At 42.1% G+C, this 17,631-nt stretch overlaps 1 protein-coding gene and 1 long non-coding RNA gene across 9 annotated transcripts in view; one reads left to right on the top strand and one right to left on the bottom strand.

Moving 5' to 3' along the window:
- Positions 1-7,065, top strand: part of P2RY8 (P2Y receptor family member 8) — a 36,561-nt gene extending 29,496 nt beyond the window's left edge. For 2 of the 4 annotated variants that reach the window (XM_040584895.1, XM_040584896.1), the window contains one exon: positions 2,638-7,065. In XM_040584895.1, the coding sequence (XP_040440829.1) occupies positions 2,706-3,779 (1,074 nt within the window). In that variant the 5' untranslated portion in view covers positions 2,638-2,705 and the 3' untranslated portion in view covers positions 3,780-7,065. The remainder of the gene's footprint in view (positions 1-2,637) is intronic. The other 2 variants (XM_040584893.1, XM_040584894.1) reach the window with 1 other exon arrangement.
- A 156-nt stretch (positions 7,066-7,221) lies between these two features.
- Positions 7,222-17,462, bottom strand: LOC121083955. 5 transcript variants are annotated; one of them, XR_005826535.1, is made up of 3 exons: positions 17,252-17,462; positions 13,887-16,170; positions 7,222-8,227 (listed from the first exon to the last, which is right to left on the bottom strand). It is a non-coding gene; the product is annotated as an uncharacterized LOC121083955 (long non-coding RNA). The 5 variants fall into 5 exon arrangements; XR_005826537.1 differs by lacking the exon at positions 7,222-8,227 and adding an exon at positions 11,641-13,551 and having other exon boundaries at positions 13,643-16,170; XR_005826534.1 differs by lacking the exon at positions 7,222-8,227 and adding an exon at positions 11,641-13,551.
- Between the last annotated feature and the right edge of the window lie 169 nt (positions 17,463-17,631).

Genomic DNA, 17,631 nt, shown 5'->3' with positions numbered 1-17,631 from the left:
GATAGCATTAAGGTTTTTTTTTTCCAAGAGCTTTGTGTCAGTACGTGCTTTTTCAAATTCCCCTGAAAACTAAAAAGTGTGTTTCATTCTTGATATAGCTTCATTAACAAGAAAAGAAATTTACCTGCAATAGATTTGCTTAAGGTTTTTTTTGCAGTTTTGATCATGCCATGTGCTCATTACTTGGAACACGTTTGCTCTGTGTCATGTGTGGGATAAGTTTATTAGGAACATATCTCTGACTTCTTTGCAATTCCTATTTTCTTGTGCCTTTTTCTGGGCTTCCAACAGCCCAGCTAGAAGCTCCTGAAAGACTGGCAACATCTGTTAACATTACTTGTTCAATACTGACTCTACCAATTTCTGAATATTTTAGCTGTTATTTGAAGCACTATGTCAAATTAATCAGATCAAGAAACAACAGAAACAAGCTTTCACTGAACTTCTTGCTGGTGTAGCTGTGCTTTTTCTGGATCTGCACTCAGTTTATTTCCAGAGTTGAGTATCTATCTACTCCTTCAGTAAAGACTTCACTTTTGCCAGGTCTCAGGAACCACCGACAGTTATTTTTGTGAAGTTATTATATATGGCAAGTTATTCGGTAAGAGCCTCTGTCAGAAATCACATTTTTCATCATAATGGTTATTTTCAGCTAGAGTTATCCAGCACCAAGGGCTGACGTCTCTGAGGGATTCACCTGTTATATTGCTCATGGGCTATGACCACAGAGTTAAATTAAAGGTCTTATTTAACTGGATCTGAGGTTAAGTGACACCAGCTGAATGGCACCTACGTTTTGTAATCTAACCTGCTACAGCAGATGTGTCTTTCAAAGAGATGCTTGGATTAAACAGTGCAGATGATCAGAGTCCACAAGTAGGAGTGGGCCTGAACTCCCTTTTATTAAACAGCATAGATGTGCCCACAGTATCGACTGCTTCGCCTGGCACCCTTTTCAAGCCTCTACTACCACTCTTCACAGAACTCAGCTGCTCTGTCCTCAGCCTTTCTTGTCATCCATTGCCATTTCTTCATTTTTACAACCCTGTACTTGCAGCTTAATGGAAGTAAGCACGCATGCATTGAGGCATGAGTTCTTGCTTGCAGCTGCTAGCTGCTGCTGCACTGTATAAAACATCAAGGTAAATCATAAGCTATTGTATCTGCATAGAAAGATCTCTATAGGCCAGACAGTGAAAGCATGGGTTTGCTTTGCAGACTGAAAAACTGAAACTAATTTTGCAGAATACAAGTGTCGTGGTTTAACCCCAGACAGCAATCAAAGCACCACACAGCTGCTTGCTCACTCCCCCTCACCCAGAGAGGTAGGGAGGAGAATTGGAAAGGAATGTAAAACTCAAGGGTTGAGATAAGAACAATTTAATAATTTAAACAGAATAAAAAGGTAAGAACAACAATAATCACAATAATAATAATAATAATTATTATAATGGAAAGGTGGGGGGAAAGGATAAAATCCAAAGGAAAAGGAGAAAGGAAAACAAGTGGTGCACAGCACAGCTGCTCACCACCTGCTGACCGATGCCCAGCCAGTCCCAGAGCAACAACCCCCCTGCCCCAGCTAACCTGCCAGGTTTATATACCAAGCAGGACGTCCCATGGTGTGGGTATCTCTTTGGCTGGTTCAGGTCAGCTGTCCTGGCTGTGTCCCCTCCCAGTCTCTTGTGCCCCTCCAGCCCTCTGGCTGGCAGGGTCTGAGAAACCTAAAAATCCTTGAGTTAGTATAAACATTACTCAGCAACAACTAAAAACATCAGTGCCTTATCAATATTGTTCTCACATCAGAGCCAAAACACAGCACTGTACTAAGAAGAAAGTTAACTCCATCCCAGCTGAAACCAGGACAACAAGTGATGCTAAAAAGACAGTTGCAAACAGAACATTTTTTAATAACTTACATCTGGCAGAAATTGAAACTCAATATTTTTTATTTGTTGTTGTTGTTGTTAGAAGAAGGCTTGCTACTTCTTTAGTCTGGTCTCTTCAGCCTGTAAACCAGTTCAAGCAACTGCAATCTGTCCCTGGTTGTCAATTACACATGGAGTTTTCCTTATATCCTGTTTATATCATGAATATACCAAGAACAATTGATTGTATGTTCTCATTTCCTCAGTTGAAAAAAAAAAAAAAATTAAAAATTCGGCCCTTACTTGCAATGGATCACTGTATAGTTGGGAGAAGGCGGGGTGAGTCAGAAAAGACTGGATTACAAGAAGCAAGGTCATGACATCTAGAGTAGACAGAATGGATTTAGCTTATGGGTGTCCTATGGAATAGTGTTTTCACACAGACAACAATTTAATTTCAATTTCTGATATGTGATTTTCTTTATGTTACAATAACATAGGAGGTGTGATAACATATAGACTGCAAAAAATACCACAAAGCCATTCAGCAGGGAAAAAGTAGCTGTTCAAAGCTAGGAAGAAGTGACATCAGTAAAACACTACCATGATTCGGAGGGAGGAGAAGAATTTTCAGAATTTTAATGGATTCAGTTCATTCAGAGATAATCTATCAAACTACATAGGGTTTTTTCTTAGTTTGTTTAATAGAATTATATTCTTAATTTCTGTTTTGACATACTGCTTTTCTGTCTTGACATTTGTCTTCCAGGTTTTTAAGCCAAGTGTCCATGATATGATCCAGCTGGCTTGTAGGAATCAACAACCCCCTTGTGAATAATGGGTAAAAACGGATCCCACCTGGATGCTGAAACACTGGCAATGCTCCAGAATAAAGCTATCTCCATCACCCTCCCAGTTGTGTATACACTGGTGGCTATGATCAGTATCCCTGGCAACTTGTTCTCCCTTTGGGTGCTCTGCTGGCACATCAAGCCCAAAACACCTTCTGTTATCTTCATGATCAACCTAAGCATCACAGATCTCATGCTGGCCAGCTGCTTTCCCTTCCAGATTTCTTATCACATCCAAAGCAATCACTGGAGCTTTGGCAAGACTCTTTGCAGCCTTGTGACTGTGATGTTCTACTCCAACATGTATTCTTCCATACTGACCATGACCTGTATCAGCATTGAGCGGTACATGGGTGTGGTACATCCCATGAAATTGATCAAGTGGAGAAGAAAAAGGTATGCCCTGGCTGCCTGCCTAGGTATGTGGATTTTCTTGCTACTAGCCTTCTACCCACTAGAAAGCACAGATCTGACCTACGAAGTGAAAGAATTGGGGATTATAACCTGTTTTGACGTCCTCAAATGGGAAATGCTGCCCAACTTCGCAGCCTGGGTAGCCTTTCTCCTCACGCTATTTGTTGTGCTCTTCCTGATCCCTTTTGTTTTAACAGTCGGATGCTATATCGGCACCATTCGGAAGCTTATTCAGACATCAAGCAGATACGGTAACAGGCAGAAGACTAGATCCATATACCTGGCGATGATAGTCCTTCTGGTGTTCATCACTTGCTTTGCTCCCAATAACTTTATACTACTTGTGCATATGATCATCCGCCTATTTTACGGCAGGAGTTTGTACCCTGCCTACAAGCTCACCTTGTGCCTCAGTTGCCTCAACAACTGCATAGATCCCTTCATTTATTATTTTGCATCCAAAGAATTTTACCAGAAATTCATGCAAGTGTTTCGCCCTAAGGTGCTGCTCAGTGACAGTTTGGAAACCAGAAGGGAAAGTTTATTCTCTGGCAGGACCATGTCAGCCAGGTCGATGTCAAGTGGACCGATGGATGGGTTAGAGGGAGTAAAGGTCTATTTGCAACGGCAGGAAAGTGTTTTTTAGCCTTTGATATCCCCAGAAGAAAGGCACCTCTGAGATCTGTGAGTAGACACAGAAAAAAATTATTTTTGAATGGCTTCCCTCAAAATACATTGCTCCAGTGACAGAACTTGAGCCATACTTATATTGTGCATCCTGCTTCAGTATTTTCTGGTAAGAAATGGAAGTATTAAAAGAAACGAGTTTACTCAAGAAGGCACTGAAGCAAACCCAACACTGAGAATCAGGGGATGGCCTGAAATTAGTCCTACTGTGTAAAACCAAGGGACAAATTTTAAACAAAAATTACTTTCCAGTTGTATGATCTCTGTGTTTAACCAAAGGCTTGTGATTCTCAGTGAATGTGAAATATTACTGCAGGTGAATTAGACCGTACACTGAAATTTGATGTGGGGTAGGGGAGTTATTTTTCTAAGCAATGTGCTGGGGTTTGTGTTTGCGGGGTTTTTTTTAATGTATTGCTTTCTCTCTTGTATTTCTATAAAAGAATGCATAAAAATAGCTTGTCCATTTACCATTAATGCATAAAGCGTAGCCACTGTGAATTCACCACAACACTTACCCGACTGTTTATCAGAACCAAACCACACTAACCTTTGAAAAGGTTAGGTTGACTCATGTTATTTATTTCAATTTTATACAGCAAAATATCTCATACAATGAAAGGAAAGAAGGAACTAACAATGTTTGAGGCTACTTCAGCTGCTGAGTGGATTATGTTTTCATTTCTTGAAGTTATTAATTTCTCAGGAAAGGGGGGAGCGGTTGATTTAAGGAAACAGGTTTTCTCATATTGACCTACTACAGTAACAATGCTGCTGCTTGTACATGGTTGGTATCAACAAGCTATTTCCACCAATTCACTATGGGCTATACGCAGAAGCACCATCCCTCTTAGAAGATAATTTAGCTTTATATAGTGCATGGACAGTGAGTTTATCTTCCTTACAGTGATGGTGTGGATTATTAATGAGATTTTCAGCTGGATAGATAAGAATTCAGCCACAGCCTGGAGTGCTTCTGTGCCAGCAGAAACCAGCTGAAAACACGTCCCTATGGCCAGATGTCAGAAACGTAACTTTTTTTCAAGAGGCAAACAGAAAGAAGAAGAAAAAAATGAAAGCAAAGCTTGAGAATGGAAGATGTACCAAATACCTTGGAAACAGGCTATGGCAGGTTGAATGGGCAGTCCTGTGTTTGGGACTCATGTCTGAAATCTCCTTCTCCAGCTTGTTTGCGTATACTGGGGTCACATTTTAATTCTTCTCAGATCTCAACAACTGCTTGCATGCTTGGAAAGACAACTGCTACAGAATATGTGTTGGGGACAGACAAAGGCAAAGTTTTTCCTGTAGTTTTTATAGCTTTTTACCTACCTTTGGCCCTCATTGACAGCGAAGAGCCGAAACCCACCTGGCAGTGCCAGACAAGTTTCCCCTCACAAGCAAGACAAAGCTGTAGGGGATCCTTTTGCTGGGCTGCAACTCCATCCAGCTCTGAGTAGGAGGCTGTCTTCAGCTGGTTCCGATTCCACCTGCTAGATTTATACTGATTTCTGAGCTCCTGTGCCTAAGGAAAAGGCAACATCTGGGGCCCTTAAAATCTGCCTTTTTTTTCCCTGTGTATGACATGATTAAACCACAATTTTCCACCACTAATAACCACAAATTTCTTCACAACAGAGGCTGGATAACCACAAAATCAGCTGTGAGATATCCCTATGTCTTATCTTCTGCTAATGTATCGTCAGTTATTGGAGCAGGATAAACATCAGTGGACCTGGTACTACCTTTCAAAAGACATCTGAAGTGTCTTGTGGCATTTCACAGTGTTAGTGTTAATTGATCTGCACATTTCTTGCCCACAAGGCCAACCTCAGTGACAGATATATAACTGGTCCAAACCTTCCCAGCAATTTGCCTGGAAGCTTCCCAGCACTACCAGTCTGTGTGCTGGATGTATAAGGGCAGCGAGATGGGCCTCCTACTTTAAATCGCCTCATGTGTGCTGGAAGAGAGAAGCCCACTGAATCTGTTCCTGTATGACTCCGAGGCTCTGAGCTCCTGCGTGAGCTCTAGCACGTGCTCCAAAATGCCTGCTTGTGCCAGGACCTCCAAAGAAAGAGCAATGGCTCTTCCTAAACTGTCCCACATCTGTCAGGCAGCAATTTGGTTACTTACGTTTTGCAAACTTGTGTATTAATTTAGCAGTGCATGGTTTCACCTTGCTGTTCAAGTCCCTTCACCATCCACTTTCGCAGAATGCCAGCCAGCTTTCTCACTGTCAAAACTGCTTGCAGAATCTTGCTGGGGCAGAAGTTTTTTCAGAGGTTATACTGTAATCCCTTTCCTTTTAATATTTTTTTCTAAAACATGCAAGTATTTTTATAATGAAGACCATTACTTCTCCCAGTTCTAACGCAGATTTTCCCTCTGCTTTATTTTGAACATGATCTTCAAGCACTTAGTGCCTCCAAAAAGGTGGTTGCAATATGTCTGAACTGTAACTGACACCAAATAGAGTCAAAAGGGCAGAAACCTTGCACTTTGGACATCAACTGTTCTGTTTTGAAAAATACTGATTTCCTCCTTTTGCAAGAGAGAAAAGATGCTCACAACTGACTGAAAATGTTCTTCTCTCCCACCTCACACAGCTCTTCATAGCCCTCCATCCCTCTTCTGACATTGTCGAAAGAGGAACAGGAAGGATACCTCATTCAGGTACCTCTTCATGCCATCTTACTCACTAGCCTCTAGTTAGCTCAGATTAGGCAAAATTCCCATTTGGGTCAGTGGGATTGTTCCCTGAGAAAGGAATATAAAAATGAACCCAAACCCAGCATTCTTTGGAGTGCAATGGTGTATACTGTTAAGTTTTGGAGGTTTATTTTAGAGAGGAGGAGAATAAATTATTTTTAAAAGTGGTCCAACATACTGTTCTTTGACACTGGAAATGTGTCCTTCTGGGGCATGATAAGGTAGCAAGACTTCTACCCTCCTTGGTCAGTGGGTGTAAGTTGACATACATGTATATATGTATAAATATATACACATAAATATAGATTGCCATTTGAAAGATTTCTGAGTTCATACCTATATTGCCTTTGGTTCAGGAAATATGGGCTCTGGGCAACATGCTTACTTGATGGCCTCTGTTAATTCAATTTTACTGAGAAGACATGAATGTATAGGCTTCTTTTGGGTTTGGGGCTTTGGTTTTTTTTGTGTTTTGTGGGAGTTTTTTAATTATTTTTTAGCAATTTAATCTATAAATGTGCTTGGACTTCCTTGTATATATAATAATAATTAAAAAAACATAAAAAGGACATGATTTAAGATTCCTTTCTTTGTTTGCACCTGCCACGTCTGAGAAACTTCCAAGCTTAGAAGAGAGCAGGGAAAACAAGTAATGAAATAAAATGAATTAATTTCCCATGGTTATTGTGCTTTTTTATATTTCTGTAATGTTTTAAGTCTCTTATTTTTCCCATACATTCTGAAGATGGATTTTTTTTGCTTTGCATACCTGTTCATTTTTCCTAGTTTTATATGTATCTTAGAAGCTGGTATTGGCATACCCCCATCGCACAAATTTTAGAAGCAGCAATACTTGAATGGGATGTTGGCTAACTTGGAACCCTTCTCCTTGCCCAATAGGTGCACCAAATACATATTTTTTAAAATTTCAATGCATTTCTGAAGGGGGCTGGCAATGAGGGCCCATGCCACCCCCAGCCAGGACCAGCCAGGGACATCAGGACAGCCCCAGCCCTGGGCATTGGGCACCTCCCTGGGGATGGGTCATGGGCATCACAGGTGGGCCCAGCTTGGCAGAGCCCACGGCAGCAGGGCTGTGGGGAGCTGGAGACCAGCCCTGCCGTGGCACTGCTGGGGCAGAGGCTGGCTAGCTCTGACATGAGGTCTTGGGCTGTGGGCAGGGGAGGGGAGCAGGGACAGTCTTCCTTGATAAACATTCCCCAGATGGACTGTGATCCGTTTGGGGTTCAGTGTCTGTTTGGCTACATCTGTGCTGATACATGAGAGAGGGAAAGAGATCATCCTGAAGCCACTCAACCATCTTTTGTCATTTTTTCCAGTTCAAAGAGTTTAAAATAACGTAAGGTCTACACTGATACTCATCAGAGTGGTGTCTCCTTAAGGAGATGTTGTTATATATAAGAATATGTAAGTATATAAGGGTATATACTACATATGCAAAGGTGTGCGGGAAAACATGAATGTTTGAGTGTGAAATTCAGCACTGGAAAGTGTGAGGTAAAACACATGGGGAAATCCAGTCATAGCTTTGTGTACCAAATGATGTTGCTCAGCAGTGACCACTTTGAATCATAATACATAATGCCATGCATCATCTCGGTATTGTAGAAATCCATGGTTCACCCACACCTTGTTTACTTAGTGCACTTCTGGTCTCTTCATCACAGACAGGACCTACAAGAATTAGAAAAGGTCAAGAGAAGGGCATGTGGGATGAATTTAAAACCTTACAAGTTAAATAGTTTAGGAGTCTTCAGCTGAGGAGAGACAATGCAAGGTAGGTAGGAAAGAGGTCCACAAAACCCTCATTGAAGTGCAGAAGCTGGCTGGGATGAGTTTCACTGCCTTTGCCCAAGCAAGAACTAGGGAATAACATATTAAGAGAATGAAATCCGTGCTCAAAATGAGGAAAAGTTAGTATCTCTTCTCATAACACATAGTATAACTGGGGAACACCTTGCCAAGGTTGTTGTGGATGTACATATAACATGGGTCCACAGAGAGACTGGAAAAGCACCTGAAAAAGAAATCTGTCCTAGGTTACTAAATAGGCTATCACGACAGACTCAGGAAAACCCCTAAGATTAAAATGGTCAGAGGTTGGAGGAGGGGAAGTGACACTGCGATGGCCCTGTTCTTCCTTCCCTTGAAATGTCAGTGCCTGAGGCAGAACACCGTAAGGTAGGCAGCCCCTTGGCCCCGCTCTAGTCAGTCTCATGCCCCTGTTTAAGTCCTGCCAGAGCTGCCTGGAGCATGGCCTCTCCTACCCTGCCCGCTGGGGTGCCGCCAGTGGGGGTTCAGCAGGGAGCTTTGCCTACTGCTCTCTTGGAAGAGCCTATCCCAGAGCCAGGGAGGGAGCTGGGAGCCCCTGTCACTGAGCGCTGTTGACAAGTCACAGTATCACAGGATGGCTGAGGTTGGAAGAGACCTCTGGAGGTCACCTTGTCCAGCCACCCCTGATCAAGCAGTTCCTCATGTTCACTAAGGATGAACTTGGGTGTCACCCTTCAACAAACCCCTCCAGCTGCTGGTAACAGCTAACACATTTTGCTTCACAGCATAACATTATTAATTCAATCTCTAACATCTTTTCTCACCTCTGCTCTCATTTTTTCCATCACTCGACTCTCTTGAAAGCTGCTGCTGTTGGAGCTGACTAGCAGCAGACCTCACTGTCCTCTTGGGGCAGGGCCATTTGCAGTTGCTGGCTTTCTTTCAACTTCTCAGGCAGCAGCCCAGTCTACTCTTAAAAGCTGTCATAGCTACATTAGTGAAGAATATGATTCCCTGGAGTGCATTGTCACAAATACACCAGCAAACACCCTCTAGCACCCCTTTGCTGAAAGAGTACGTAATAAAGTCTTTTTCAATAACCTGACAAGTTCCTCTAGAGAAGCCGATTTAAGATTCTGACAGGATCTTGTCCTGGCAATGTCCATGAGGAGAATCTTTATATCGGCAAAATTTTTTAGACGTATCTAAAGCTGCAGTTCTTTTAAGTACCCAAAATGAAAATTCTAATATAAAACAACTCTCACAAGAACAATTAGAATATAAGCCATGGCTATTGTACTTAATAACTAAATCCATCCTGAAAAAAAAAGAGGAACTTGTTATTGGAATTAATCTTGTGCTGTCTTTCCTCATTTACGCTGCAGTTCATAGTATTAAAAGGATTTATTGAGAGCAAAATTTCAATCAGACTATTAGTCTTGATATATTTGGAGTAATTTCATTCTGGATTAAATTTCTGCAAGTAGGTGTTCCCTTGTCAAATCTATAAAACGTAATTATAGAGTGCATAACAAAATAGAACGTAATGCTTGGTTGAGATACTTTTTTTAAAGCTTGGGGGTTTTATTTGACAAAAAAACACTGCCTGCCTAAAGTCTGGACTCCTACTGAAGTCATGATCTTTCACTACTTCATTGTAAGTCTTACAACTTGTAGTATTTTTCCTTAAAAGTCTAAACAGCTGGAATATGTTATCAAATGAGGAGACTCTCAGGCGTCTTTAATTATAAAACAAGAAGTTCAGAGCTGCCAGACAGAATACCTTTCTAGCTTTTAGCATAAATAAATACCTCACCCCCCTGTTTGACTGTCTTGGCTCATGACGGTGTCTGCAGTCAGTCTTCTCCTTCTGCAGAAATTTTACGGCACTGGGACACTGAGCTTCTCCTCCTCCAGTTTCTGCGGCACTGCCCACATGACCTGGCTCTGGCATGTCACAGTTACTCACGTGCAGAAATTAAAATGTGCATGTTGTCGCTACCAAGGCTAATAGTCCTTTGAAGCTTTTTCCAGCATGTTCCACACCCTTAACTGATGTTGTTGGATACAGTGAGGTACCAGAAAAATAGGGAAGCATTTTGTCGAGTGCCTTAAATCTGAGGAAAAGTAAAGGTTTGGCTCCTCTACTGTATACCTGAGCAGCCTTGTCAAAGGAGAAAGGACAACAGACTTAAGGGAGATATAAACAGATTCAAGCTAGATATGGGAGAGGGGTTGAAGAAGTAACCTCTGTGGCAGCTGTGAGGAGAAATACAGTGCAAGTTTCAGAAAAGATCCAGAAAGTTAATCTCTGCAGGAGGCCATCTGTGTTTAAGAGAATGTCTGTAAATAGTTTTCTTCATAAACAGACAGTTTCATTTTAGAAACATGGAGCCCTCTCAGCATGAAAGCTGGAAGCAGTCGCAAATCTGCAGATCTCTGCTGTAAGGAAAGGAATGTGATTAACAGACAAGTAAACCGCTACCTAGATACAGAGCAAACATCTCACAGAGGGACTCAGATCTCTGGAAATGGGGGCTCACCAGGCACAAAAGCTGCAACTTATCTGATCAAAAGTAGATCGCAAGTGTTGTTTTTATTGCTTGGCAGCATTCATGTTAAATGCCTTCTCTGTTCCCAAACCCTATGTGATAGCTGCTTTGTCTATCGGTTGCATTCAGACATCCAGACGTTTGTAGACTTCCATGTTACTACGGACCCACACTACAAAAGCAATGCTGGTATCACAGGACTGTTACCACCTTCTTCTTAACAACTCTCATCAGATTTTGCCATCTTCATGCTTGTAACAGCAGTTCGTTCATCTGATGTAGGCTCATGACCTAGGAAACAATATCCCTGGGGACCTCAGCAAACATTTAAATAAGCTGCAGGTCTTTCTCACCTCCCCAAACCCATATGACTCCAGAAAATAAAGGAAAATATTTAAGTTGAATGACTGGAAGCCTCTTCCCATCATTTTCCTCTATGAAGAATCTCTCCACATTCCCAATTAGAAACTCTTTATGGAGGTGCAATGGCTTTTTCTCCTTCAAAAAGTTTCAGCACTCCAACACTGATGGTTCATTTTCCCTGGTTCCTCATTATTGTCCACAGGCTGACATTTTTCTTTTCCCTATTTCACCTTGAATTCCATAGTATATGTAGAATTCATCAGTATCCCACCCCATTCTGATGACTAATGCAAACCACTCCGTATAGTCTCACCTAAAATATGCATATATTACAGCTTTTTTAACGAGGTAACTATTCCCACCTATTGCTGGTAAAAAGAAACCTTTAAAGGAGTACAAAAATAAGATAAAATACAACTGATAGATTTTCTTCAATTGATAAATCTGATCAGATTGAGAAGATAGAAGGCAAAAATAAAACCTTTAATCTGACAGTATTTCAGTTTTTATTTCGTATTCAGCAAAAGTTTTTTAGGTCACAGACTGGAATTATTCCTGTTCTTACAACCATGCAGACTTACTGGATGGGCCTCAAGCTCTGTTACAAACATATGCTATCACCTATTAACGTGCTTATGAAGTCTCTTTATAGCTCTGATCTCTATGCAACTCTTTCCAAATATTGCTAGGCCTATTGACATTAATATTGGCTCTGATTGCCCCACATGTACACACATGCATGCATATCCTGTTACACTAAGTAATCCTTATACTTAAAATCAGTACTTCGAGTGCTTGTGGTGAGTGGTCTTTAGTCCGTAAAAGTTGCAGCTCTACAGTTACTTGAGTCAGCGAGCGTTCAAGTAGAAAAATTATGGGATGCACTGCCCTCTTGTGGAGATTTCGATAATGAACATATCCTTAACAGCTCCGCAAACGTTCTTGACCTTGGAGCATCGAGAGTCATTTTCTGGAAGAACTGGGATTCCAGCTGAGCCAATAAACCTTCCTTTCTCTGCATCTTATCTTCATTTTCCCTAACTTTATACCGTTGTCTTTGCAGTAATCATTATACTGTATCAGTAGAAGGAAGACTTGTTTTTCATATTTAGGCAAGTATATATTTGTATCTTACACCACGTATGTGTACATGTGTTTTATATGAATATGCACACATATATAGCATATGCATGTTGTGTATGTAAGATATACATTATGTACACACACACATTTTCTGAAAATATTTTATGAACTTGCTCATGTGTTTTTCAAATACAAACAGTTCAGAAACAGTAGTCTTTATAGTCTGATACACTATTTTTCTCTAGAGGTTATGTAGGTGTTAGCAGGAGTGAGACAGGGGCAATGCTGACATGAGAGGTGGAACTGCCCATGCAGCACAAGCCAGACGTGTGATTTCCAGAGAGGCCTGGAGACTTGATATAATCCACTGCCCCTCAAACACGCAGATAACTAGGGGTGTTGTCAGCAGACACTTAGCCTCTTGTCCCAGCGATTACAAGGTTGTTAGGCATTGCCCTGTCTTCTCCTCTGAGGATGGTCGTTGGCTTCAAGCTAACAGCAGAGAGAAAGCGAGCTGCAGAGCAGAAGTTGCTTTCAGCAACAGACACTGGGCTGTGGCAACAGCTGGGAAAGACATCGCTGGAAGCGTATGTTACTGTGATGCTGCTTCTGCATCATGTAAATTGGGTTGTGCTCGGAGCACACCACTTCATCCAGGAAAAGGCTATAGCACACATTTGATATCAGGTGGAAACTAGCAGGAAGGAAGCGTTCTTTTCTTTCCTCTGCCCTGTGCTGCTGCTGTGGACCTGGCAGCTCATCCTCTCAGACAACACAGGGACAAAACCTGGCACTCCATGCTCCTCTCACTAAGATTTAGTTCTCTTCACAGTGAGATCTTTTTTCAAGACTCTATGCTTCTCCATTTTGCAATACCTTCTGTGTGGCAGAGGCCAAAAGCAAAGCAGCTAGTCTGAACCCCTGACATCCTTTCTTTAATTGCTCTTGGAGGGAAGCTCTTTACACTATTTAAATATGCTGGCCAGAGATGCTTCACTGGGGCTTGGATAACGATCTCTGTTTTGCTAAAAGATGCTTTGTGAATGGCCACATTCTCCTCCTGGGCATTGCTACACCCCTGTTGGCTGTAGCTGCTGCTTCTTGTCCCATGAGATAGACATGGAGCTTCCTGAGAGACGGGCTGGCATTCCTCTGGTATTAGTTATACTGCACTCCCTCAGCAGTTGTGATGTTTCCTCCCAAGCAAGGCATAATGTCATTTGATAGCTGTGTGGGATAAACATATGCAAAAACATTAACAGGGATATTACACACCATACAGCTCATGTATTTAACTTAAAATCTTATTTATACTGACTTCCTGTGGTTTCCCCAAAATACTTCTGTAGGCTTGTAATACCACTCTACTTCAAATAGAAAGGAAATTCTGGGATGTGATCATGTAGACACACTGAGCTATTGCAGGCCTTCCAAGCTGGATAGAAGAGGAGGAGGGAGCATTTAGACCGGAGCTGAAGAAAACTGAATTGGTAAGGGTTCTTAAAAATGCATTATAGAACACAGAGCTAAACAATCAGAGGGGTGAAAGAAAACTAGGGTACCTGCTCTGAAAGCACTCCTCGAGTCTGTAAAAGTGGCTCTTGAAAGTCTTATGAGTTTCCAGTAAAACTTCAGCAGTACTCTGCAGGAAGCAATGACAAAATAATTTGAGGGTAAACAAGTACTTCTGTTTTATACACCTTGCAAGGATCTGAATTTACTAAAAAAATGTAGAATATCTCTTCATAACCCACAAATACAGAGGAACATGTAAAACAATCTTAAAAGATCAAGGAGATAGAGTGTAACATGAAGCAGGTAATTCTTTGCTCAGAAGACTGCTAGCTAAATACCAGTTGTACATAGGAAGATTAAAATAAAACATAGCACAGGTGATGTTAAATGACACAATGACGTTTTTAAAGAGAGGAGAGCTCTTGATGATTAGCTGGTGAAATAGAATCCATCTGTAAACCACTAATATTCTTTTCCCTATAGTAAAAGAAACAAGAGGTATTAATTACTTCATGAACTGTGCAGACACATTGAACAATGGCAAGGATTTCAATGGCAGAAAAAGGCTCCTTGAAAAATGTAAGTCTGAGCTCCTGGAGTTAATGTGGTTATCCTAGAAAAGCCCAGCTGCCTTGTGAAAGGTTAAACGTTCATCCTTTTCATAGCAGCATCCCTAGGATTCACTCCTCATAATGGAAACGCATTGCTCCTCAAACAAGCTGATCTTGTACTTGCACAGGTGAGTGCAAATAATACATCCAAGCTGAAACATGTACACTCATTGTGGTATGCCTAAAAGTAGGTACAAGAATTTGATTAATCACAGGGTTCTTTACATGTTTGAAGGTATTACTGTGATGGCCATAGTGTAAATGGATAGTCAAAAAAGCAGAGAAGTCCAGAAAAAAGTATTGAGGAAAAATCTCTGCAGTTCAGAGATCTAACTGCTATTTTGCTTTTGTCCAAAACACCTCAGATATTTGAAAATGTCAACAGTTTCATAACTAACCTTGGACAAGCTAATCTTTGACTAGCACAGCCAGCCCAGACAGACACTTTTCTGATAACTGCTGGTGTCATTGATCTTCACCTCGGTCAGCTCGGTGCAGCCTCACACTTGTTCTGCCTGACTCCTGCAAGGCTGCTGTGGAGCAGTTAATAATGATTACTTGTCCAACCTCTTCCAACTGTGGTAGCTTATGTGATGTGGTTTAGCTTTTCTCACAGGGTTCTTTAGTTTGACATTTTAGACCAGCACGGATAAGATAAATGTAAACGAAAGCATGTATTTCAACAGCTTCATGGTTTTGTCTTTTAAATAAACTAAATCACTCTTGTCACCTTAGTTTATCAGAATAGCAAACTTAGTAATTACCACTCCTTAAAAAATAATAATCAAAAAGCCACATCACATTTTCTGCACATAAAAATCTCCTTTTGTGATCTCTATTTTTGGACATTGTCTGAATTTTCATTGAAAAGAATCTATAGAGTTTCTATATATTTCTTTACTTATTTATTGTACCTTCAAAAAGTCTGTTGCACAAAGCAGAGGAGGACTATACAAGCAGAATTCAAAGGAGGCAAGTCATGCTTGTCTTACTCTTAATGGGATGCTGCGTGTAAGAAAAATGAGTTATGTTGCACACATCTCTAGAGGATCTACAGATAACTAGAGACAGATCCATGTTCCTTTATTGCCTATCAAAACAAGCTGGCAGGAACAGAAGGTGTTCTGCCTCATCAAGCCTGTTCTTATATGTACAGATGCATTGGGTTGGAGTCAACTTCATTGCTTTGTTTCTGTGCCAGTGGAACTATACTGTAAGACTGAATAAAATGAGAAAAAAGAAGAAAATTAGGCCCATTGGTTTGAGATGGAAGACTTTGCATTACCATCTTACTCCTCTGGAGTGTCTGAAACTAGTTTATCAGGCTTGCTTCTATCCCAGACAAAGCAAGGCATAGTATAGAAAGATTACTCTGGATCAGAAGTGTGTCCCAAGATTAAGAAGCATCCATACAATTGCAATTTCCTTTTCTTTGGTTAGTATTGCAGTCACATCGATGATGTACACATATTAGGATTTACAATTATGCTAAATTTGCAGGCATCAGAGGTAGAGATGTAATATTTTTCCAAGTGGAGTAATTCCACACCTTTGTCCTATGTGTGCCAGGAAACATAGGCTGCTCTTTCTTGATGAGATCCTTGTCCTTTTATTCAGTTGAAAATTGTATTAGTACCATATGAAAGATGCTCTGGTTTCCACCTCTGTAGTATCTTTCAAACCTCCTTGTTTGCAAGTAGAAGTGCCACAGCTCACAGCCCTGAAAAAAAGAGCAGTGAGTTTGTTCTGACAAGCTCTGTGACAAGCACAATTCTTCTCTTGGTTTTACACAGCCTCTTCTTTCCTAGTAGGCTCTCCAGCTATCTCAGAACTGTTTTCAGTGTTACGGATTTACAGAGGACAGCTGTCTACATTCACAGTTGTATTTAATCTAAGCATTCTAGTTCCATTTTCAATTCAGTATAATTTCTCTAGGTTCTTAGTATTTTTTAACTATTTGGGCAAAAATGAGCCTAAAGATAAATTTTCAGTTCTGCTCGCAACCTGCTGCCGCACATAAAAAAATCTGATTTAAAAATATTAATGTGGATACTTTGGATGATGTATAACCAGTGAGGTTATGGTAACAAAAGGCTGATCTCCATGCACCATGACAGGAGCAGGAGGTTCAGCCCAAGCAGCCCCGCAGGGGCAACAGAGCCCCCTACCCCAGCCCCTCCCGGTGCCACAGGAGCCTCACCTAAGGTCTGCTACCAGAGGGGTCAACACTGCGTGTGTACATATGGATGGATGGATGGATGGGTGGGTGGATGGATGGATGGGTGGGTGGATGGATGGATAGATGGATGGATGGATGGATGGATGTGTGTGTATTTCCCACTGACAGATTGTCACCCCAACCAGCCAGCAAGGGCAAAGGTAAGAGACCTTTGCTGCTGCTGTTTGTGTGAGCGCTGAGCGTGCCTGCCCGCATTGCTCTGTGCGGCTTGCCGTGCATCAACGTATATGCATGCGGCTGCCTTGCTCCCTTGGGCTGCCAGGTTCGGCAGCCCCTGACACCATCCATGAGACATGTGGTCCTGGAGATGGATGACAAGAGACTCAGTTATTCAATGCATAGTACAATTTCAATGAATGAGTGATGTTTTTAATGGTAGAGTACATATTTTACTTTCTTACTAGCCAACTGAGGAAACACACGGCATTGTGCTATTTTCAAGTCATTGGGAATAAATCTTGAAGTTTTACGCTGAACTTTTTCTGTTGGCTTAAAAGGCTAAATGGGGTACAGCTAGGATTTTCAAATGAAGGTAATAAAAATCAGATTATGTTAATAGTACCTCTGACGGAAAAAAAGGCACGATATCGCGCAACACTTCATTCAGCAATCCCGCGAGCGGGGCAGGCGGGTGCTACCCACGGCTCCCAGGGCTGACCCGCCCGGGCCGCCTCGCTGCCTTCGTCGCGGCCGGCCGCAGGTACCGCACAGCCCGGTAACCACCGCGGGGCCCGCAGCTCCGAGCCGAGCCGAGCCGAGCCGAGCCGAGCCGAGCCGAGCCGAGCTGCCCCACCCACACGACCGGCCGCGCCACCCTCCCGCCCGCCGGGCCCGCGGCCGCCGAGGCAGAGCCCCGGGGGCGGACGGACCGGCCGGCCCAACCCCCGCTCTCCCCGCGGGGCCTGCGCAGCCCCCAGGGTGGCCCCGCCCCGCCCCCGCCCC

Source organism: Falco naumanni, chromosome 2 (assembly GCF_017639655.2).
Source record: "Falco naumanni isolate bFalNau1 chromosome 2, bFalNau1.pat, whole genome shotgun sequence".
In the NCBI taxonomy this organism is placed as follows: Eukaryota; Metazoa; Chordata; class Aves; order Falconiformes; family Falconidae; genus Falco; species Falco naumanni.
Note: the sequence above shows the minus strand (reverse complement) of the source record. Positions and strands in the feature narration are given on the sequence as shown.